Below are 23,060 nucleotides of genomic sequence, written 5' to 3' on the forward strand. Positions count from 1 at the left end.
CTTATAATTTTACTTGACTTTTAAAAATAGAAAATTTTAATGAATTTAATGAACTTATTTCTATAGTCAACTATCTCACATACCTGTCTCTGGTAGCTAATGTTTAAACCAGAGGTTTTTTTTAAAAAAAAAGGGTAACAAAAAGATAACCAAACTCAAAAACAACATAAATTAGCAGCCAATAACATTTGGGACATCATACTTTCAATATAACCACAACTAAGAAACGGGCTGACTCATTTGGCCACAAATGCCTTGCAAAAGACTAGGAGAGTTGAGGCAAGATTAATCCTTGGAGTAAAACTGTTTCAGAAGTTGGCACCATGAAAGAAATGGCTCTCTTCCTAGGTCTGATCAACTGGCACACTCTCATTGATAGGACCTAGAGCATGGTTCTTTTGCCAGATCAAACAGGACAGGTAGAGACCATTGGGAAGAAATGGTCCAGAAGGTAGCCCAACCCCAAGCCATGAAGGGTTTTATAGGTACAGCACCTTGAATTGTATCTGTACCGGTAGCCAATGCAGCTTGCAGAGCAGAGGTGTCATGTATGAAGAATGACGCACCCGTAACTGCCTGTGCTGCTGAATCTTCCAAATACTCTTCAAGGGCAGACCATAAAGAGTGCATAGCAGTAATCCAATTGGGAGGTGGCTGCAGCATGAGTAACTGTGAGCAGGGTGGAGGAACAGGTGTAATTGGTGCACAAACCAAAGCCCACCTAATCACAACTGCCACCTACTCTACAAGCAACAATTGTGAATACAGGAAAATTCCCAAACTGCACTTAGGGTTTGTCTGGGACAAGTTACCACATTCTGTTTTCCCTTTCCTTCCTTATTCCTCCTTTGCCTCCAGAATTCAGCCATTATCCCCTGCGTGTGCCCAGGACTTCCTCAACGAGCTGCTCCAATTATTCTCTTTACTTTCTTATGAATATAAGAAAGTAAAGAGAATAATCAGAGCAGCTCATTCATATTTGAGGTTATTTCTACATATACCTCATTTTTGAGTGCAGATTATTTCACCAGCAATATGCAAGTCAAAGATTGTTGGTAGTATCAGGTGCTAATTCAAAGTTTATGGGTCACCTTTCCAACTTTCATCTGCTATCAGGAAGTGCTGGCGCCACTGAATGGGCTTCCTTCAAGAGGACACAGCTGGAGTAAGACTTTTGGGTTGAAAGCAGTGGTGGTATTCAGCTAGTTCTATCTGTTCAGGCAAACCAGTAGCGGCGGTGGTGGGAGGCTCTGCCTACCCGCCCAGATGTAATCATGTCTCTTTTTTGATGCTCTGCACATGCGTGGAAGGTCCTGCGCATGTGCGGAGGTGGCGCATGCAAGCAAGGTGAGCGCGCACGATCACATTTGCAAACCGATAGGGAAGGTAAGTGAATACCACCCCAGGTCAAAAGCCCTCTATTTCTAGTCTGAAATGGATAAACTGACTTCTTTGATTAAAGAAAACACTATTTTTAGTGATGGAAGCCTTTTTTATAGACTTCTTGGGTAAAAATGGAAAAAAAATGAATTTGTGATCTATGGTTTCTTGATGATTAAACACGATAGATTATAGAAAGAAAAGAATCATGATGTAACTTTAGAGAAAGCAATTAAAATGACTCTGAGTACAAAGAGGTCTGTATTTATAACTGTTGTGAAGAATGTTGGAAACCACTTCTTTTATAACTTTTTTCTTTCTTTTCTATTTTTCTTTAACTTTGTTCCTTTCTTGCACTTTTTGCTTTTTCTCTGATTTCTTTCTTTTTCTTCTCTTCCATGTATCAGTTTGTGTTGGTTTCTAACTTCTTGTTTAAAAGTTTTAATTATATCTCTATATAACTGTATCCTCCATGTTGGGACTTCCTGAGTTGAACAAAACCTTCCTGTTCTTTAATAAACTTCGCTTCCAATAGTTTTATCAAACTGATCTGGAGAGGAAACAAAGCAAATGCCATCTGGGTGCATCTAACAAGCCAAGTGATCAAGGTGTAAATGGTCAGGAGAAGCTTTTTTTCCATTTACACCTGATGAGGAGCCATGTTCCACTCCCAAAAGGTGGCATTTACTGTATCTTTGTTTCATTTCTGGAGATCAATTCATAATAAAGGCAGTCAGTGTGTTGTATGCCAGGAATCAATTTTCTAAAAAGCAAGTGTTTTTTCAATTGTTTTTTTCCTGAAATGGAAAGTTAGTTCAAGTGGCAAAATCTGACTTATCTGAGAAATATCACACACATCAAATCAAAGCCACTAAGTGAGAAGAGGGATGAAGGGTTGAGTTTGTCTGAAAAAGAATAGCCAGGAGAAAAACTTTATTTATTTATTTATTTATTTTGTAAAGACTAACTAAGAGGCAATGTTTAATTGCAGTTCTTGTTACTCGTAGCATTCAAATGCTTCAACAAAACAACAATGACTGCAGAATTAATTTTAATAAGTATGCGGTATTAGCTGTAATCAGTGGTGGGATTCAACCAGTTCGCACCACTACGGGAGAACCAGTTGTTAACTTTCTGAGCAGTTTGTTGGAATAAATCATTAGGACAGAGAACCGGTTGTTAAATTACTTTAATCCCACCACTGGCTGTAATACTTCGAACAAAAAAATGTGCGACATTTGAAACTGAGAACATTTCCATTTTATAACACATATCAAATAGTTAAAAGTCCGCTGTAATATAATTAAAGCATGCATGTTTTGATTGTATTCACTTAAATGAATATATGCAATTAGTCATATTGTTATGTTCTTAGTAATATTTATCATACATAAACACACTTCACCTATAAAAGAACAATATCAATAATATCACAATGAACCGACTCTCTACATAACAGCTTTTTTAACACTGCTCGAAGGGCTGACCCAGTTGTACTCTGCCTGCACCAGGACAAAGCTATTTTCTCGTATCTTCCTGAAGTGCATCATCTCTCCACTATCTTGGAGTGCGATAACATTATTATCTGGCTCACTAAAAGACACTTCAGTCCGCTTATGACAATACTGGGAATGGATGCAGCGGAGGCCAACAGCTAGTATCATGCCAAGGACAGCAGAGCAGCCAAGGAGAACTCCAAGCTGAGCTGCTACAAGTCGTGACTCTTTGTGTGACTTTTCTTTTCCCACTCCAGAAACAGCAGCTTGGGGTTTTATCCTTGTTACTTTTAAGGGTGTGTTCCTAGGAACCTCCTTCTGATCGTATGTCTCCTGCCCAGATGTGGGAAATTCAGCCTGGGGTAAAAAATTTAGTGGAACTTTCTGTGTCATTGGTTCTTCTTTCAAGTTTTTCTCCTGTCTTGAAACTGCCGATAAACTTCGGTAAACATCTCTATTCTCTTCTCTGTCCAAATCTTCTGGCATTGGAGAGTCCCAAAACTTGACCAATGGTGAAGTTGTAATGGGAGGTGCAGACTTAGTTACATCTGGAGTAGGTGTCATCAAAGTCTCCTTGAAAGCAAAAACATTAAACGCATATTGGATAAAATAGATTATTTGAAATCTAACAGCGGCCTTAATTGAGTGTCACGGGCGTAAAGAAAAGATCTCATTATAATCTCCAGATAATAATGATTAAGTTACAAGTAGTCCTCAAGTTACACCCACAATTGAGCCCAAAATTTATGTTATTAAATGAGACATTTTTGAAGTTGTTTTCATCCCATTTTACAAGCTTTCTTGCCACAGTTGTTAGTAGAATCACTGCAGTTGATAAGTTAGTAACCAGTTGTTAAGTGAATCTGTCTTCCCCATTGACCATTGAACCTTGGGTCACAGCAACGGTCATAAATATGAAAGAGTTGCCAAGCATCTGAATTTTGATCACGTAATCATGAAGATGGTGGCTCAAGGCTATAAGAAGCCTGTTATTAAAACCAGCTGCCTGTAATTACTGCAGGTTCAAGCCCCACCAGGTCCAAGGTTGACTCAGCCTTCCATCCTTTATAAGGTAGGTAAAATGAGGACCCAGATTGTTGGGGGCAATAAGTTGACTTTGTAAATATACAAATAGAATGAGACTATTGCCTTACACACTGTAAGCCGCCCTGAGTCTTCGGAGAAGGGTGGGATATAAATGTAAACCAAAAAAAAAAAAAAGATGCTACAAAGTCCGTAATTGTGAAAAATGGGCATAAGTCACATTTTTCCATGCCGTTGTAACTTTGAATGTTCACTAAACAAACTTTTGTAAGATGAGGACTACCTGTATTACCATTGTTTATCATAAACTCTGATGCGGTCTGAGGTAGAATTTGTTTGCCTCTAGTCTTCTCACTATTAATGTAGTTTTAACATAAAGTAGCATCCAGTTTTAGCTCATCAAGCTGCTAAGATTATCTATCTTCTCTGTCATACTGCAAGTCCCTTGCTGACCTGCTTTCTCACTTCTGAAGGAGGCCTTTGTGATAGAATTTAATACCATGTTTCCCAGAAAATAAGACTGGGTCTTATTTTATTTTGACACACTCCCCCCAAAACAGTTGGGCTTCTTTTCAGGTGGGTCTAATTGTTGACTCAACACACGGCTGTGGCACTGACAGGTCCACCTAGCAGGCCCACTTCTTCTGCGACCGTTTGCCACTGCTCACATACGTCACCCCCAGCCTCCGTTTCACCGTCAGAGCCTTCCAGAAAGACCTCTGCAGCTCAGAAATGGGCTTTGGATTGACACGCACAGTGCCCCCTGGCTTCTGTTTCACCTTCAAATGCCTTTCAGAAAGCCCTCTGCAGCTGATAACAGAGCTCCGGATCAATCCGGGAGTGTTGCGTGTGAGCGGCAGCAAGCAGCCACAGAAGAAGTGGACCGCAGAAGAAGGCAAGGCAGGCGTCGGGGTGTGTGAGGTTAGGATAAGTAGGACAGCTCCATCATCCCCCTTCCCCATCCTATCTTAATTTTTACCTCGCCCCACCCCTTGAACTCCAGGGTTGGTGGGGTCTTAATCAGGGCCAATTTTGGGGATAGGGCTTAATTTGAGCACATGCATTCAAAAACACGATAGGGCTTCTTTTCGGAGTGGGTCTTATTTTAGAGGAAACACAGTATTTAAGTATAGAAACTCAAGGACACTGTCTTAAAAAAAAACATGAATGTATTGGTGTGGATGATATTGCAATTAATGAATTATCCGTGGCTTTACTATAGCTCAAAGATTGATAATACAACATTGGAAAGATATATACATGCCTCCATTTACTCAATGGATTTAAGACCTTATTATGCTTGCAACTTACAAGGGATTGATTATAGACATAGACTTTGTATGGATAAATGTAATGAAAGATGAGTCTCATTTATACAAAATACAGTAGGCTTTTTAAAAAAGCATAATATTATATATAATATAATAGAGTTATATCATGTTTGCATTAGATAACTATGTATACAATTGTAACTGTTTATTGTTAAAAACAATATATATCTTTTCCTTTTGTATTTTTTTCACTTATTTTATAAGCAGTTATGCATGTTTTGGATAATGTGTGGGTTCTTTGAATCTTTGTGGGTTCTTTTTCTTTTCTGACTCTATTTTTAAAACAGCATAAATATAGGAACACTTTATATCTCACATCTTAGCTAGATTGAACTTTATTTTACACATTAGTTTTAGACTACCCAGGTCAATGAGAGTATGTAACTGTAGGGTGAGATGCGGGCAATGCAGAAAAGAGAGGAGACGACACGCAATGCTGTGCTTGGACTACAGATGGATAAAATGTCTTATTTCCTTAGGTTTCAAAATTTGGAAGAAGTGGACCAAGAAGATTTGAGAGATGTTGTGACTAAATTGTTGGGAGAATTTCTTGGGAGAGGTGTTGATTTCATGAATTGGGATGTGGATCGAGTTTATAGAGTTAACTCACAATATGCACGCACGCATGCAGTTCCCAGAGAGGTTCATGTCAAATTTGTGAGAAGAGAGACGAGAGATGAAATTCTTAGAAAACATAGGAGTGGGGCACTGATTTACAGGGGCAGGGAGATAGCCATTCTGAGGCAGATTCCCAGACAGGTACGTGAAATGAGAAAGAAATATTACTTCTTGTCAAGCAAATTGTACCAGAAGGAGTGGGCTTCAGATGGCTGATGCCAGAGGGATTGATGATTTTCCGGGAGGGCATTACGAAAAAAATTAGTACAATTGCGGAGGCTCCGGCCTACGTGGAGGAACACAAAGCCCTCCTGGAATCAGATGACCCAGGAATTGAAGAAGGGGAGGTTATAGACCATGGGGCGGAGGCGGCTGCCGCTGTTGCGGCCCTGGAGTTGGGTCAGGCTGAACCCAGAGTTCTGAGATCCAAAACTAGGAAGTGATAAAGATATTTGGTATTGTGTTGGTTTTCCTTATTCTCTTTTGTACGATATTCTGTTTATTTTTGACCCTTCTTTATTGCGTATCTAAGATTTGTAAACTTAGCTACTTCGTGTCACCTGTTTGCCATATGGCTGTTGTATGTGTTAAAAAATTTGAGTAAAATTCTTATCTTGCATAAGAAAAATGAAAATTTAAAAAAAAAAAAAAAAAAAAAAAAAAGAGAGTATGTAACTGTAACTCAGAGGCTATCTGAGTTACATTTTCCCTGTATGACAGATACTGAATCACATTTCAATATATATGATAATATATATGATAAAGATAAAGGTAAAGGTTCCCCTCGTACATATGTGCGAGTCATTCCCAACTCTAGGCGGCAGTGCTCATCTCCGTTTCAAATCCGAAGAGCCAGCGCTGTCTGAAGATGTCTCTGTGGTCATGTGGCTGGCATGACTAAACACCAAAGGCACACGGAACACTGTTACCTTCCCACCAAAGGGGGTCCTTATTTTTCTACTTGCATTTTTTACGTGCTTTCGAACTGCTAGGTTGGCAGAAGCTGGGACAAGTAACAGGAGCTCACCCCATTACAGCGATTCGAACCGCTGACCTGCCGAGCTTTCGATCAACAAGCTCAGCATCTTAGCTACTGAGCTACTGCGTCCCTCTACTATATCTGATACCTAGGCTAAAAACAATGCCTTTTAGTTGACCATCTATGCAAGTTTTCTTTAAAAGAGTTCTTTTTGGATCAAAGGTAACAAACATTCTGCATGGGGCAAACGTCTGACCACTCATTTGTTTAAGTCTTTAAGAAAAAAACCTATTGAGAATGTAAACTGTTTGGAGTTATTGTAAGCCATTATATATCAATATATATCATGTAAGTCATTTAAATACAAGTTGGTATAAGTGTTCATAAATGAATTGCAAATGTTTTAATTTATCTCTATAGTTTTAACTTTCTGATAAATAATTTTGTCATTATACTGTGTTTTAAAACCATGATGAAGCTCTGGAAGCACTTCTGTTGTAAAGTGGGTGGCATGTGAGTTACGGGTAGAACGACTGAAGTCTGGCAGAAAGCAGACTACAGTGTATGCAGTTTGGTGTTTTTTGCTCAACAGGAATAAGAATAATAGCACCTCTAAAACTGAATTCTAAAAATGTGCCTTATAAGATTGGACTTCTAGCATGGAAAGAATTTATGAGGCTATTATAGAGGTGAAACTATAGATCTTTTCTAAAAGATGTTATGTCTTAGCTTACTACACACACATCCCACAAACACACACCTCCCCAAAGGCTTACCTGGATGCTTTTCTTACATGTTAGACACGAAAGAGACATGGGAATACTTGAAGCAGTTTCTGTCCTAAAATGTTAAAGAAGTTCCAATTAATTCCTTGTAATATTAGTAAATATTTAGAAATTGTACTGCACTGTACTAATATTTACTACAGTTTGAATTCTGCACTTTTCTTGCTGTCACTACGTATATCTTATAATATTCATTTTACAAATAAAAAATGCAAGGACAAAGGCTTCCACATATCAAGCTATGCTATCCATGCTGAGTTTTTTGCTTTCGGTCTGCTGAAATGCTATCCATATCCAAGATAGCTGCTTCCTGTTTGGAATCTCTATTATTTTCAGAACAGATGTACAGAGTTTTCAAGTAATCAGGATATCTCACAGATGCCAACTTCCAGTTCTCAGTCACAATTTTAACATCTTGGGAACCATTCACATTCTTTATATCTTTATAAATATAATGTATTCCCAACATTTAGAAAGTGAAATTTTCTAAGGATTCATATAAGGACATTGCTCCTAGATTAGTACTCCATAATGATTCAACAATAAAATCAAGTCTACACAGTATATGTCAGGGTTCCAAGTAACACCCCCAATGAAAGACGACTCCGAGGCTAGAAGTTCTTCAAAGTTCCATTTTATTAGAGATGTCATATTGGCACATCTGGGAAAATCTGAATCTGAAAGCTTCCAACCCTATTGAGCATCTTTGGGGCATCCTGAAATGGAAGGTGGAGGTGCACAAGGTCTCTAACATCCACCAGCTCCATGACGTCATCATGAAGGAGTGGAAGAGGACTCCAGTGGCAACCTGTGAAGCTCTGGTGAACTCTATGCCCAAGAAGATTAAGACAGTGCTGGAAAATAATGGTGGCCACACAAAATATTGACACTTTGGGCCCCATTTGGACATTATCATTTAGGGTGTACTCACTTTTGTTGCCACCAGTTTAGACATAATGGCTGTGTGTTGTGTTATTTTGAGGAGACAGCACATTTACACTGTTATACAAGCTGTAAACTCACTACTTTACACTGTAGCCAAGTGTCATTTCTTCAGTGTTGTCACATGAAAAGATATATTTAAATATTTACAAGGGGGTATACTCAGTGGTGGGATTCAGCCGGTTCGGGTCAGTTTGGGTGAACCAGTTGTTAAAATTCTGTGCTGCCCCACTTTTCTTAAAATCTTCCAGTGATTGAGCACCCAGAACTTCTGGAGACAAGCAGTTCCACTGGTTAATTGTTCTCACTGTTGGGAAGTTTCTCCTTAGTTTTAGGTTGCTTCTCTCTTTGTTCAGTTTCCATCCATTGCTTCTTGTTTTGCCTTCTGTTTCTTTGGAAGATAAATTGCCCCCCGCTTCTTTGTGGCAGCCCCTTAAAACCCTGTTTGTGTGTGATAGGTGACATTCTTGTGCAAAGCATGTGAGCCATTTCCTCCTTTCAGTGGTTGATGAAAGTACATCTATAGTATGTAGATAATAAAGTCGAAAAAAAGTGAACAACATTTTTACTGAACCATAGACACATTGAGGCTGGGTGTGACAAGGAATGGCTGGGAGGGGAGGGGCCAGGCGAGGCACTCCTTGACGTGAGTGACATTGAGTTGGCCACGCCCATCCAGTCACATGCCCACCTAGCCGCGCCCACAGAACCTATTGTTAAATTATTTGAATCCTACCACTGGGTGTCCTCACTTCTGTGATATACTGTATATGTCTTTTCAATAAAGGTTTAGGATTAAGGTTAGGATTAGGGTTAAGGTTAGCCTAACCCTGACCCTAGTCCTACCTCTACACCTTTTCATGACTCTCTTTCCTACTTTGCCTAAATAATTCTTATCATTCTGCATAATGCCTAGTTACTATATGGAGTGCCTAGGGAAAGCACGCAGAATATTTAAATAACACAGAGATTTAATACTTTGCCTAAAATGTCACACATTCTGTAGATTTCCTAGGCATTCTATACAATACAGCTTTTCACACATTGCCATTAACACACACACACACATGCACAGTTAATACTCTCACAATACCTATTGTTTGCACTGGAAAAATAATCTTGCATTCTGAAATTCAGATCCTGAAGCTGAAGGGATGATTCCAGAGTGAAGCCACCATTTTTCTCTGTTCCATTACTGAGCATTATGTCATGCGAAGTGACCCTGTCTACGAAGGACCCAGAAAGAACATTTCTAGTGATGCCAACATCAGAGGCTTGTTTTCCATGGGAAGTTGAATCCAAAGCCAGGGTTGCTTCAGTTCGAATCAGGCTGGTGGTGGGTATAAACATCGCAAATGGAGTTACAATGGCATCAGGAGCAGAATTTCCTTGTGGAAGGGGAAACAAAAACAAAACATTTAAAAACAACTGGATAGAACAAAATATAAAACACGCTTATTTGCATAAATCTTTTCCATGTTAAACAATTGTCATACATATTATAAAGTATTGAGATGAATTATATAATTAGATGAACATATTTCTAACCTATTATTTTGTTTCTGAGAGAAGTCAGTCAGATGCCCCTTGAGATGTTTACTGTATATGGATAGGATAGGATAGGATAGGATAGGATAGGATAGGATAGGATAGGATAGGATAGAATAGAATAGAATAGAATAGAATTTTTTTTTATTGGCCAAGTGTGATTGGACACACAAGGAATTTGTCTTGGTGCATATGCTCTCAGTGTACATAAAAGAAAAGATACGTTCATCAAGGTACAACATTCACAACACTTAAGAGATAGTTATCGAATGCCATATTTTCTTTCTTGAGGCAGATCTGCTCTCCTCATTTACATAAGAACTGTTCCTGTCTCTCAAAAGGAAAAAAGTTGTTCTAATGTTTGAAAGATGCAAAGAAAAGAAGAACAAGAGTATTTGTCCCTTTTCTTTTCCTACTTTTATCGAAAGATTCAAATTAGGGCTCATAAAGTTTATTCATATGAAGATAGCAAAAAATATCTTAGAGAAACTATCTTGCCCGTTTATAATCTATTCACTTTACACTAGACCCGTGATGGCAAATCTATGGCACATGTGCCACAGGTGGCATGCAGAACCCTCTCTGCAGGCACGCCAGCCGTCACTCCAGCCCAGCTCCATTACACATGCGCACATGCCTCCCAGCGGCCAGCTGGTCTTCGGGTCTCTGCTGTACATGCGCAGGGGATGGGGCGCATGTGGAGGACACACACGTACATGTGGGGGGACACATGCACAGGGGGGTGCAGATTGTTGCAGGAGACTTTCCAGGCCCAAAATGGGGTATGGGGGTCCTCACGCTGTGCTCCCGCGCTCCATTTTGCCTTCCAGGCTGGTGCAGGAGTCTTTCCAGGCCCAAAACAGGGCATGAGGCCCCCCCCATGCCCTGTTTTGGGCCTGGAAAGACTCCTGCACCAGCCTGGAAGCCAAAATGGGGCGTGGGGGTGGAGCACATGCACGGGGGTGCTCACATTGCATTTTGGGAGTTCGGTCATGTGTGCATGCATTTGTGCATGTGCACACTTTGGCCCCCAGCACCAGAAAGGTTAACCATCACTGCACTAGACTGTTAATTGAATTAGGACAGTAATTAGAAATTAGTTGACTTGGGCATTTTGTTCATGAAAATAAGAATCCACTTTCTGCCTCAATAAATTTAGAATTCAATATGAAAGCTTGTGGCAAATGTGATTATTGTATATTAAGAGAACTGAAAACAACTAAAAAATAAAATGGGCGCTTACAGTCTTTCCTACAAGAAAAAATGTGTGTCAGAGGACAACTTACTTTTTCCTACAGTGAATGTTCCTTTCAGATCAATAAGCTCTTGGAGTAGAGCTGGTTTAATTGTACTGGAGACATCATTATTTTCAGTAATTGTTTTATTCTGTATTTGTTGAGAAACAGTTGACGATTCAAGATTTGCCCAATAAACAAAGTACGACTGAACAACTGATAAACTGTAAAGTATTCAAAGAAAGGCCTTAGTCATTCTCTGCATCAATGAATCATTTTGTAAATAAAAAAAGAATTCTTCGAAATCTGCAAGCAGCATGACTAGCACGTATGTGCGAGGGGAACCTTTACCTTTACCTTTATTAGGCATAGAACAAGTTTACCCTTACGGTATAATATTCATACATCCTATATTCTGCTAATTAGGATCTCATACCAGACATGAATACATTCTCTTCTAGATTATCCTTTACAAGTAAGTAAACAATCAGAATATAAAATAACATTTTAAACATTTTCATATTTTTATCCAAAACCTAAAGCATGCTCTATGCCAGGGGTCCCCAATCCCCGGTCCGTGGACTGGCACCAGGCCGTGGCATGCCACTAACCAGACTGTGCAAACAAGCAAAGCCCCATCCACAGGATGCAGGCAGCACACAAAACCACACTTTCTCCAGTCCGCAGAAAAAACTGTCTTCATGAAACTGGTCCCTGGGGTTCAAAAGATTGGGGGCAAATGCTCTATGCCGGTGCTGAAATCAGATTTTTTTTACTATCGATTCTGTGGGCGTGGCTTGGTGGGCGTGGCTTGGTGGGCGTGGCTGGGGACGGTTACTGCAAAATCTCGATTCCCACCCCACTGCAGGGGAAGGATACTGCAAAATCCCCATTCCCTCCCCACTCCTGGGGTATTTGCCGGTTCTTCAGACTACTCAAAATTTTCGCTACTAGTTCTCCGAACTGCTCAAAATTTCCGCTACTGGTTCTCCAGAACTTGTCAGAACCTGCTGGATGTCATCCCTGCTCTATGCTCTTCTTAATGAAACCTGCACCAAAACTGATTCTCATCAATTGAATTATTAGAATACTTCCTCAAGAGGCAATGACATATTTAGCAAACAAATACTTACAAGAATCTGATGTCTCCTATAGGCTGATCTGGTGCTTTCCACACAAAAGACAAGTTCCTCTTAAGTGATTTGTCTGAATGGGTAACAGTGTCACCATCTTCAAAACAAGTCAGCAGTTTGGAGCCAGGGGGAATGTATACAAATGTGCCGGCTATTTGGTCATTCAGAACCCTGCGAGCTTGAAGCATGAAGCCCATAAAATCACGTGAACTCCTGATTGTAACTGGAGGGGGAGAAAAGATTGTGATACAAAAACATTTATATGACTGTAGATGTGCGGCTGAAGAGGAGAGGGTTTCTGAGACGAAGTCCACCTGCAACAATTCATTGTCGAGATTATGTTTATACTAGAATTCACTCGCTTCACATTTCAGATGTGCTTCTGCTCACAACCATGTTTTCTGGAAGGAACTGAGCATAAGCATGATTGACAAGCAGGAAATAATTTCATTCCAAACTCTTAGTTTTTTGAAAGCCTCTGATACAATTTGTCAGAAGATATACTGTATAAAACCCTCAAGCAACTTGGCAATCTTTTAGAAGTTCTACTAAAGTAGAACATTAGTGTTATGGCTTGGAAAAAGAGGTTGCTATTATGTGTGCCAGAACTACAGTGAGCACATTTTTCCTACATATTTTTCAACCATTCTCATCAATTTGTTGGGAAAAAAATAAAATTTCTTTTTTCCCAAGCAGATTAGAAGCTGCATGATGTATAATATTCTGGGGTATTCTTAGTGATATAGTGGCTACAGAGTCTATTTGTGAGGGTTTCCTGTCTTTTATCATACAGTCCTCTTTTCAAATATTTGCAGCATTCTTGGCGTCTTACCTTCAATTAAGTCCCAAGTGAGGGAATTTCACCTATGGAGTTTCGCATATGGGAACATGCAGGCTGTAATAGTGAGACTACAGAGCAAGAAATAGAGGTGCAACAAGACAATAACAGCAGCAGTATTTTCTGCTTAGTGCAAAAGTCCACCCAGAGAAATGGGAAAGCAATCTTTCCAATCTTTTCAAAAGTGAAGTAGCAAAACAAAATCCACTTTTAGAGAGAAATAACATTTTCAAAAAATTATAAAATAGGTTGTAGCCCAATATTGCACCTTTATTTCTTATAATTCTCCCTTCACTATAACCCCTCTTCCTTAAAAAGATGCAAATTTTAGGCCCATCCAGTCATTCCACATTTAACATGTAACTAATAGAGATAAAAATAGAATAGTGTCTATACTACTAATCACATCACCAATTCTTTGATCTTTATATCTTTCCCCCATTATATTTTTTGGAGCAAGATTATGAAAATGCAAAGGATTAACAATAGAAAAACTATGAAATATTAAAGACAATTAATGACAGAAGAAAACCTAAACATCACTAAGAAAAGATGTCAGGAAGGGAATATGGAAGAGATATGCAAGACAATAATTTTGATAGTGATGAACATTCCTCTGGCCTCAGACATTGGGATTTGAGCTGCCTTTTATGAGAAGGAATGTCTAGAACAGAGGTCTGCAATCTTAATACTCAAAGAGCCATTTGGACCTGTTTCCCACAGAAAAGAAAACACCGGGAGCCACCAAAACTGGGTGGGTGTGGCCAACTCGATGTTACTCACTTCCACCAGTCAACAACACACCACCAGCCACACCTACCCAGCCGGTCATTAGGGCGGAGAACCAGTTGTTAAAAAACACCAGGAACCACAAAACCCTTTTGACATATCTCTCTCTCCCCTCCCTCCCTCCCCACCTCTCCCTCCCTCTCTCTGTATCTCTCTTTCTCTGCCCTGGCACTTCTCCATCCCCCGCCATCACCCTTACCTTCTCAGGCCAGGCGAGGAGTGACTGGGAGGGGAAATCGAGGGGTGGGGCCAGCCAATAGTGGGATCTCCTAACAGGGAGCCACAGCAGAGGGACCAAAGAGTCGCATGCAGCTCCGGAGCCGCAGGTTGCTGACCCCTGATCTAGAAGATAGTGTTGTGGGTAAGGGTTCATGTAGCACAATTCCACTTTTTGTTCCCCACATTGGAAGGGAGTTACTAGGACTTTTCCTTTGCTAAGCTAAAAGCAAAAGCTGAGGTCATAGAGAAGACTATTGGGTCTGAAACCTCAAGTTATGGCTTCTGGCACATAACTTAAATCACACTTTCTCTTTGGAATATTATAATCCCTTATAAACAACAAATGCATATTCACTGGGAGCTTCAAAACTTTATTTGTCCAAAAGCTTTATCTATTCAATAAACCTAACAGCACAATATACATATAATACATAATGGTTAAACGGCATAATGATTAAAATGTTGGATTAGGAATGGGGCCATCCAAGTTCAAGCCTATCCTTAACCATAGAAATGTAAGGGGATTTAAATGTCATTTTCTCACAATCCAGGGCTGTTCTTGGAACCGTAATAAATGGAGTTTCATATTATTTGTCTTGGGGACCTGGTATAAAGGTATCATATAATAAAATAAATTATTTTTATTGATACTGATTTATGGAGTTTTGGGCGATTTGGGCAATAAACTTAATTAGCCAATGAAGGCAAGAGACAATGCCTGTAATGGAAGTTTTCCACCTTCTTATTCTAAGCCCTCCTAGCTCTTTTAAGCATGCCTTATCTGTTGCTCTGATAGAGAACTTCACTTTGTTGAAATACTAGAAATTCCACAGCAGAAGGTGAAGTCAAGTCCTTTGATGAGGAAAGTAGGAAATAGTAAGCAGTAGTAATTCCTAAGTTCTTTGTAAAAATATTGATGCTTTCTTTTCAACTGTGTCTGATGTATGGATCTACTATTACTTAAATTCACAAAAATAACATTCTTAGAAGTTCTGTTTACAAGGAAACAATTCTGTCTGAAACTGCATCCTTGAAACATAATGCAAATAAATCATGACATGTATTCTAGGAGCAGATGTCTTCTCTGCAGCATTTTATCTTCCCAACATAGCTGAGTGCATATCATTGTGAGAAGCATATGAAGCATATTTTTCTAAAGTTACTCCAACTACTTCAGAGGTAACTAATGTCTTCTTCCTGGTAGCCTTTTTTAAAAATAAATCTTCCTGTTTACAAATAAATCTGTCTTCCTGCGTTAGGAAACCAAGAGGGATGTTGAAAAATGAAGGCCGTTCTCCACAGCAAAATTCCCCAAACAAAGCAAAAACCAAAGTCCCACAAGTATGGGCACCACAAAGAAGCATATCAAAGGTATTGTGTACAGAAAGTTGGGTGACTTCTTCTCTGATCTTTATTTGCCTGTCTTCTTTTTCCAGTACCAGGGAGGATGGATGGAAAAGTGGTGATGACACAGAACTTAGCAGGACTACATTTTCACTTTCTGAGGACAGTTTGTGACTTTGCAGGCTTTTTTATTTGAGTCAAAATAGGTCTAAGAGATTTCACACATGTATTTCAAGACAGAAAAATAAATGCTCCCTTCCCATCACCCTGAGGTGATTCTCAGAATTGTGGATCAGGGTGCAAATATGGACTGTGATTGCATGTGTCCCTCCTCAAACCATGGCTTATTGCGAATACCTGTTGATAACCTTGTACTAAGCTATCTACACCCTTCTAATTATCCTTGAGAACCCTGTAATCAGGTGCTATTACTTACCTGGTACCTTGTCCCCTGGAGAAAAGGAAGTGTTGGTGTGGATGGTGATGTAATTATTCTGAGGATTCTGAAGGTGAGCTCGGATATGTTTGGGTCTCATATCAGAACAGGCAGAAAGGCTGGCCCCATGGGAAAAGGCATCCGTGTATGAAACCAAGTACAGGATTGTAAATGCCCACAGAATGATAAAGGACCATGCTTTCATCTTGCCCTCTGACTGAAAGAAAAAAAAACAAATAAACTTAACAAGAATTTTTTTTATCTTTATATAAAAGATAGACAACCGAATGATGTTATTAGTAACATCTTTGAAATCCAGATATAACCGAAGCTTCAGCTTTGAAAAATTTTACACAGCTAGCAGGGAGGATTTAATTATTCGTGGTGTTCTGCCTTGGTGAGTCCATAAAGTACAACTTCTCCAGAACAAAATGATAGCTTTGACTTCTTAGCTGGGAGCTGTTTGGAATTGAACTTTCTGGTGCATGTGATGGGGCTACGTCAGAAACCTCTGGAGTAGAATTTCTCAATTGCAACAACTTTAGGATGTACATGTTGGTAGACTTTAGCTTCCAGAAATCTGGCTGGAGATTTCTAGGAGTTGAAGTCACACATCTTAAAGTTGTTAAGGCCGAGAAGCACTTTTTTCCAAGCAATATTTTAATATGCAGGGGATGAATGCAGCTACTCAAGCACTGTGACCCATCTAGAAAATATTCACCCGATAGCAGATCCATTGTAATGAAATCACATTTTTCCAGGATTCAAACTGTATTACCTACAACCTTTTGACTCTGCAGCTGTTTAATAGAAATATTAAAAATATTAACTTGCTATCCCCATACATCCTTTGTACATAAACGAAGTGTGCAATATTTTCTGTGCTGAGAGTCATTTGAGTAGTAGGATGGGGAATGGTGTGCATAGCAAAATGGTGATAATAGGTGGAATCAAGACAAAAACTAAATGTTTCAATTCAGTGATACTTGAAATGGATTGAAACTAAAGATATAATTGTTCCCTAATGTCTACTTTTTCCTTATTAGAAATTACAATTGAATAATAATTTCTGGAGTTTATTGAGGCCACAACTTGGGAGGCTATATGCAATTCTGGGATCTCAGCTTGTGCATTTCTGATTAAGACAATCCCAGCCAATTTGATATCTACAGCACAAAAAATCTGCAAGCTTCTGAAGTCCAAATATAAATAATCAACCCACCAGACTACAAAAATCTTCACCAGTAGATGATCTTTGTATGGCTGTTATTATTGCATTATAAAATATAACTATTCCATTTTATATATATATATATATTTGTTTTCTGAGGATTTCGCGGGTGTTTGTATGTAGGTCTTTGGTTATTCGGGAGAAAACCCGAATACCAAAGACCTACACACACACACACACACACACACACACACACACACACACACACACACACACACATATATATTAAACAAAAAATCTCAGTAATTTTACTGTATTATATTTTACATTATTGTATTTCACCATATTATATAATGAAATATAAAAATAATAGGCTCGTTCTATAGCATATAGAGCTTTTCCTTCTATTTCCAGGGCACTGAATGGGATAACATTATACAATGAACTGTTTCTTTTCAGATTTTGTTCTCAAGTATAGAGTGATTTCTTCACTTTTATTCCTCTGAATAGATTTATGCAAACATTTCCATATTAAGGAAAGTTGTAAAGCCATAGAAGGGACCCATTTTAAAAACCCAGTGCCGTGACTGATATTTTTGAACAATGAAGCCACTCACAACTGTTTTATTTTGACACCTGCTAGAACAATTCTCACACAGCATCATCTATATTACAATTATAAATTATTGTATCTGAAGTTAGTGATTATATCCTTCAATGCACCCATTGGCAATCTCCTGATGATGAACACCAAAGTTGCATTACAGGCTGCTATTACTTACCTGGGGACCCATATTCCATCAGACACAGCAGCTTTCTCCTGTAGCCTGACACGCAAACATCCTTTAAAGAAAAAAGCTCTTTACTTTCTCCACTAATGGGAAGAGCAACAGCTGTTACTGTTATTACTTAATAGCCACAGGAAGCCAGTAAGTGCTCAAATCCAGTTTTAATCATGTTAGTTCTTCACACTCTACTCATTCATGGAAAAAAAAAATCACAAAGAAATAATTTCTACAACATTACATAAAGTTATGTGTAGGGAAATGATTTTGCTTCGCGTAAATTTAAGTTCATAATAGATTGTAAGGGATTCACCTGGAATTATTTTTCCATCTGCCTCCAGCTATGAGAGAACTGATGGGGTTTTTTTGTTTGTTTGTTTTTGCACATTGGAAAACATATCCTGTCCATTTCATCTTCCAAGTTTGTACAATAATATTGAAATTAAAATCTAACAATATAGGAAAGGGGAGTTTGATTCCATCCAGTCCTGAAAATTTCTTATTCCTCATCTCTCTTTTAGATGATGTCATTTCAGGCAATAATATAGGTCAGAGCCATAAAAATCTATTGTTAATGCAAATAAAGACTGCAAATATGAACTGAAGTTGCACAACAGGTGTTTGAGGCACTGGGGTATAAGGAAATTATTTGTCCATGTTCCTTGACTACGGCTTCTCTGACATAGAAACAGCTCTGAGAACAGAATCTGAGAATAATCTGGCTTAATTTTTTATATTTTATTTATATTTTATTTAATTTTTTTTCTATTATTAAAGTTGGTAGAGGAATACAATATATTGAAGTATATACAGAAATTAGAAATTAACCTTACAAAATTAAATTAAGTACATTAAATACAATATTTTAACAATATAGAATTTAAATCTCTGACTTGCCAAAATAAGTGCCAAATATCCAGAACATAAAGAACATTAAAAAAACCACTACAATATTGTAGGATAAATGTTAGTTTCCAATAACCTCTTTGTCATACTCTGACTGTTGTTCAATATTTATAGACGTTAAAAATGTATCTCTGATTTCAAATCTTTTGCTCTAGACACTTATATTTTCCTTGCTGTATATTATGCACTGGTATGGAAGTCATTCTTAAATTTTGTTAAACCTTCAGTTGTGCTGCTAATTTTGCCATTGCTATACATTCTCCAAGTTTAATCTCCAAGTCTGGTATCTTCAATAATATATTTCTTTTCAGACTTCCAGGGAAGAAATGGCAAATTGAAGAGAACTCCATAAAAAGCAGAGCCAATGACCATGGCGGAATGAAGAGCTGGTGAGTAAACTGGGCCTTCACAATTCCTTTCTGGACAAGGAAAGGACAGAAGATCATTCACAAGTACTCCAGACAGTTGCTCCCTGTGAATAGAATGCAAGACAGCAATCTTGAATGGGTACAGAGGTCTGTACCCATTCAAGACTGAGACAAAGGAATATCCATCTTGCTCAACCCATGGTTGGCATCTTTAAGAAACTGGCTTCACTTTCTTTTTTTTCTAATTATTTCTTGAAATTGCTTCTTGACTGCTTTTCAGCTATTAAGAAGCTTTGTATTGACAAGTTTTATAGCACCAGTTGAGTTTTCTTCAATCCTTAGCAAAAGAAGTTTTAAATGAAAGTTTAAGGACTTTATTTTATGGACTATACAGCAAAGGGGTGATTAAAACTTTGATTTTAGAAAGAAATAGACTAAGGGTCCATATAACTTTGAAATAAGATTTTGGAATTCATTTTAAAGAATCCTTTCCCCTGGAAAATGTTTTTGCTTTTAATGCATTAAAAAAACATAAGACTTTAAATATTAGACACTAGAGGGAACTAGAAGTAACTAAAGATTATAATTAAAGGAAAAGAAGACTCAAATCTGACTAATAAAACAAAATATTTCAATATTGGACATATTGAACAATGGACCCAGAAATTAATTTTAAGAGTGTATGCCATTATAAATGTACTGAGTTTAAAAGATGTTATAAAAGAATAATCTGCCCTGATTGAGATTGAGTTGAAAGTGGATTTAAAAATAACAAGACTACACAAATTACATGGAAAAAGATACTACACTCAACATACAAAAGAAACTGGTAGAGATCTTAATAACTAAAAGAGATATACAAATGATGAACCTGGAAAAAGTAAAATCAAGTTCCATGACATTATTTGAAGGAACTAAAGAGCAAGAATGTCTAGAAGTGTAAGGAAGCAATATAAAGTTAGGTTATTTGATCAAGATAAAAATGGATATGTTGTTATCTATGGTAACTCTTAATGGACTTTTGTTAATATCAGGAATAAAATGTTTTATGCATTTGTTTATTGGAAGAAGAGACCATCTGTTGTACGGTATTTTAAGAAAAATGATAAATTACTAAAGTTGTTTATATTTGTGATGAAAGGAAAATCATTTCTTCATATTTTTATTTTTTACTATATTCTTATTTTTTATTTCTTTTTTGACCCATTACTATGATTTCCAATCCCCAAAGAAACAGGCTGTGACAACTAAAATCTCATTCTTGACTTCTCTCTAGATCTTCTACTCAGTATTGGCTAGGATCAGGCCAAAGTACTTATTAAACAGCATGTGGCAAAGACAGAGCATCAATCGAATCTAGCTAGGACCCTAAACTTTATTGACAGTAAATCCATCAGGTACTCTGCCTTCTCTATGGCATAAATAACCTTGATAGGTCTAAGCATAAAAAGACCTTTACTTTGGCACAATGTCATGCTCCGCCCCCCCGGGTGAAATCCAAATTTTTTACTACTTTTTTTTTTACTTCGAGGGAAGTTTTTTACTTCCAGGCGAAGGATACTGCAAAATCTCCATTCCCACCCCACTCTGGGGCCAGCCAGAGGTGATATTTGCCGGTTCTCCGAACTACTCAAAATTTCCGCTACCAGTTCTCCAGAACTGGTCAGAACCTGCTGGATTTCATCCCTGCCCCCCCCCCCCCACACCTTCAGTTGTTCTTGAAAGCCTATTCAAGAAAATTCCTTACCCAGCAACAATGCCCCTATGGCTGTGGAAACATAGAAACAAGAGAACATGTGCTCCTCTAGTTCTTGTTTTACAGAGATATTCATACTAGCCTTACCTCACCATCAAAGGTAGTCTTTGACTTATGACAAATCATTTAGTGACTGTTCAGTTACAGCAAACCCCCCCCCCCAAAAGCTCCTTATGACCTGTTTTCAAAGTTATGGTTGCTGCAGCCCCCTTGCATTCACTCTTACAACTGACTACAGGGACATTGTAGCATCTCCCCACCCAACCCTGCTGGGTTCCTGCAGCTAGTCATCCACCTAAGGAAGACCAGGCAGGCTGAAGTGCATGCAAATCATCTGGAACCTTTATGCCTCCAGCTTCCTTCCTACCCAGCGACTACACTGGCCAGATCTTCCCTCGATCATTGGAGGCTTGCAAGTTCCAACTGGCTGATTTCCCCTAGGTTACTAGATGTGAAGGAAGCTAAAGGACTCCAATGGGCAAGAAACAAAGCACAGGATGCCTCAGGAGGTGGAGACTCATGCCCGTGACCCTGAGCCTGTGCTCCTCCTAGGGCCTCCCCCCATCCCTTAAACTGTCTTGCTCAACAGCCATCACCACATGAAAACTATTTGTACAATTTTACGCTCCTCAGTTGCTTTCAGATACCTTCTACTATAAACATTGCCAGGTTCTGTGTAGCACTCAAAATTCATTGGATGACCTCTGCTATAAACTAGATTTAATGAGCACCTGGTTCACTGTATTGAGTGCTTTGTAATTTGATATAATCTGCCATATATTAATCCCTTATGTTCTTCTATACCCATCTAATGTTCCTGCCCCCGTTTAATTTTTAAATTTATGTAACTTTTATATCTTCTTGCTTCTCATAATTCTTTTTTAGAGTTACATTTTCATTCTTGATGTAGCTTTTATGCTTTGCTAATGACTGTATCCCATCTTCCTTATGCTGCTCTATGACCATAATCAAGATTTGATTTGATGTTACATCTGTTTTTTCTTCTGAAGAAATATTCTTTTAGTCAGCAAGGAAGGAGTACAGTCTGATGTAGTCACAACATGAAACAACCCCGGGACAGCATATCTAATGTTAAACTTACATTTATCAAAGATGGTGTTGTGCTTTTCTATATTAGAGTGCAAAGGCAAATTACTACATTCCTTGAGCGAGGTGTGTTATTGTACTGAAATTTACAAGATCTTAAGTCCTAAGGTAACTGAGCACTTTACATGTAATCGCATGGATAACGCCACTCCATTCACTCACTTATTTTTAAGTGTTCCAAGTTTAAAATCACAAATGTTGGATGGAAGGACAGCATGCCAGTGCTTCTCAACTTTGGCAATTTTAAGATGGGTGGACTTCCAACTTCCAGAATTCCCTAGCCAGCACAGCTGGTTATGCTAGGTAGGGAATTCTGGGAGGTGAAGCCCATCCAAGCTGCCAAGATTGAGAAACACTGGTCTAATCAATGGTTACCAACAATAAAGATAAAAAACCCCTCAATTTTATTTTGCCTTGAAATGACAATTAGAATATTGACTATGATTTAAGAAAATAAGAAAAAATGGAATTATAAGATTTTCATCAAGCTGCTGAATTTTATATTAAACATCATAACTGTCCTAGAATATGAGGCAATAAGATTTAGAAAGTCCCTAAGTCTGCTGAAGAGACCCATAAAAATCTGCTTAACAATATTAAGAGTTCCCAAAATTCTGAAAAAATAACTTCTCACAAATTATGATGCTTACACTTCTTTCTGTCACGTTAAATTCTGGATTTTACTTCCATTGTGTTTTTATTGTAATTTCCACCCCTCCCCTGCTTTAATACATTTGTTAGTTAAAGTCAGCAACTCACCCTATCTTTTTTTTTAAAATTGGGAATATTACCTTACCTATCCAGTCACTGAAACTCTGAAGATCATCCTTCCCCCTTTGGCAAACAAAAA

At 38.3% G+C, this 23,060-nt stretch overlaps 1 protein-coding gene across 4 annotated transcripts; it reads right to left on the reverse strand.

Annotated features, from left to right (window-relative positions):
• Positions 1–2,307: 2,307 nt before the first annotated feature.
• REELD1 (reeler domain containing 1) lies at positions 2,308–23,060 on the reverse strand. Of its 4 annotated transcripts, XM_058193197.1 has the most exons (8): positions 23,007–23,048; positions 19,201–19,451; positions 16,118–16,334; positions 12,492–12,714; positions 11,410–11,582; positions 9,669–9,963; positions 7,625–7,688; positions 2,308–3,449 (listed from the first exon to the last, which is right to left on the reverse strand). In XM_058193197.1, the coding sequence occupies exons 2-8, from the start codon at positions 19,423–19,425 to the stop codon at positions 2,829–2,831; spliced, it is 1,818 nt and encodes a 605-aa protein (XP_058049180.1). In that variant the 5' UTR covers positions 19,426–19,451; positions 23,007–23,048; the 3' UTR covers positions 2,308–2,828. The 4 variants fall into 4 exon arrangements, with proteins under 4 accessions (XP_058049180.1, XP_058049183.1, XP_058049182.1 ...); XM_058193200.1 differs by lacking the exon at positions 19,201–19,451 and having other exon boundaries at positions 23,002–23,060; XM_058193199.1 differs by lacking the exon at positions 19,201–19,451 and having other exon boundaries at positions 23,007–23,050.

This window comes from Ahaetulla prasina, chromosome 8 (assembly GCF_028640845.1).
Source record: "Ahaetulla prasina isolate Xishuangbanna chromosome 8, ASM2864084v1, whole genome shotgun sequence".
Lineage (NCBI taxonomy): Eukaryota > Metazoa > Chordata > Lepidosauria > Squamata > Colubridae > Ahaetulla > Ahaetulla prasina.

Bases quoted from the DNA above. Each gene is read 5' to 3' on its own strand.
- REELD1 (XM_058193197.1), bottom strand. From the start codon at position 19,425: ATGATCTTCTGTCCTTTCCTTGTCCAGAAAGGAATTGTGAAGGCCCAG. The intron at 11,583-12,491 runs GTAAGTATTTGT...AATACTTTACAG, and splicing joins ATAGGAGACATCAGATTCTT to TTTATCAGTTGTTCAGTCGT. The intron at 3,450-7,624 runs GTAAGCCTTTGG...TTTGCTTTCAAG, and splicing joins CATGTAAGAAAAGCATCCAG to GAGACTTTGATGACACCTAC.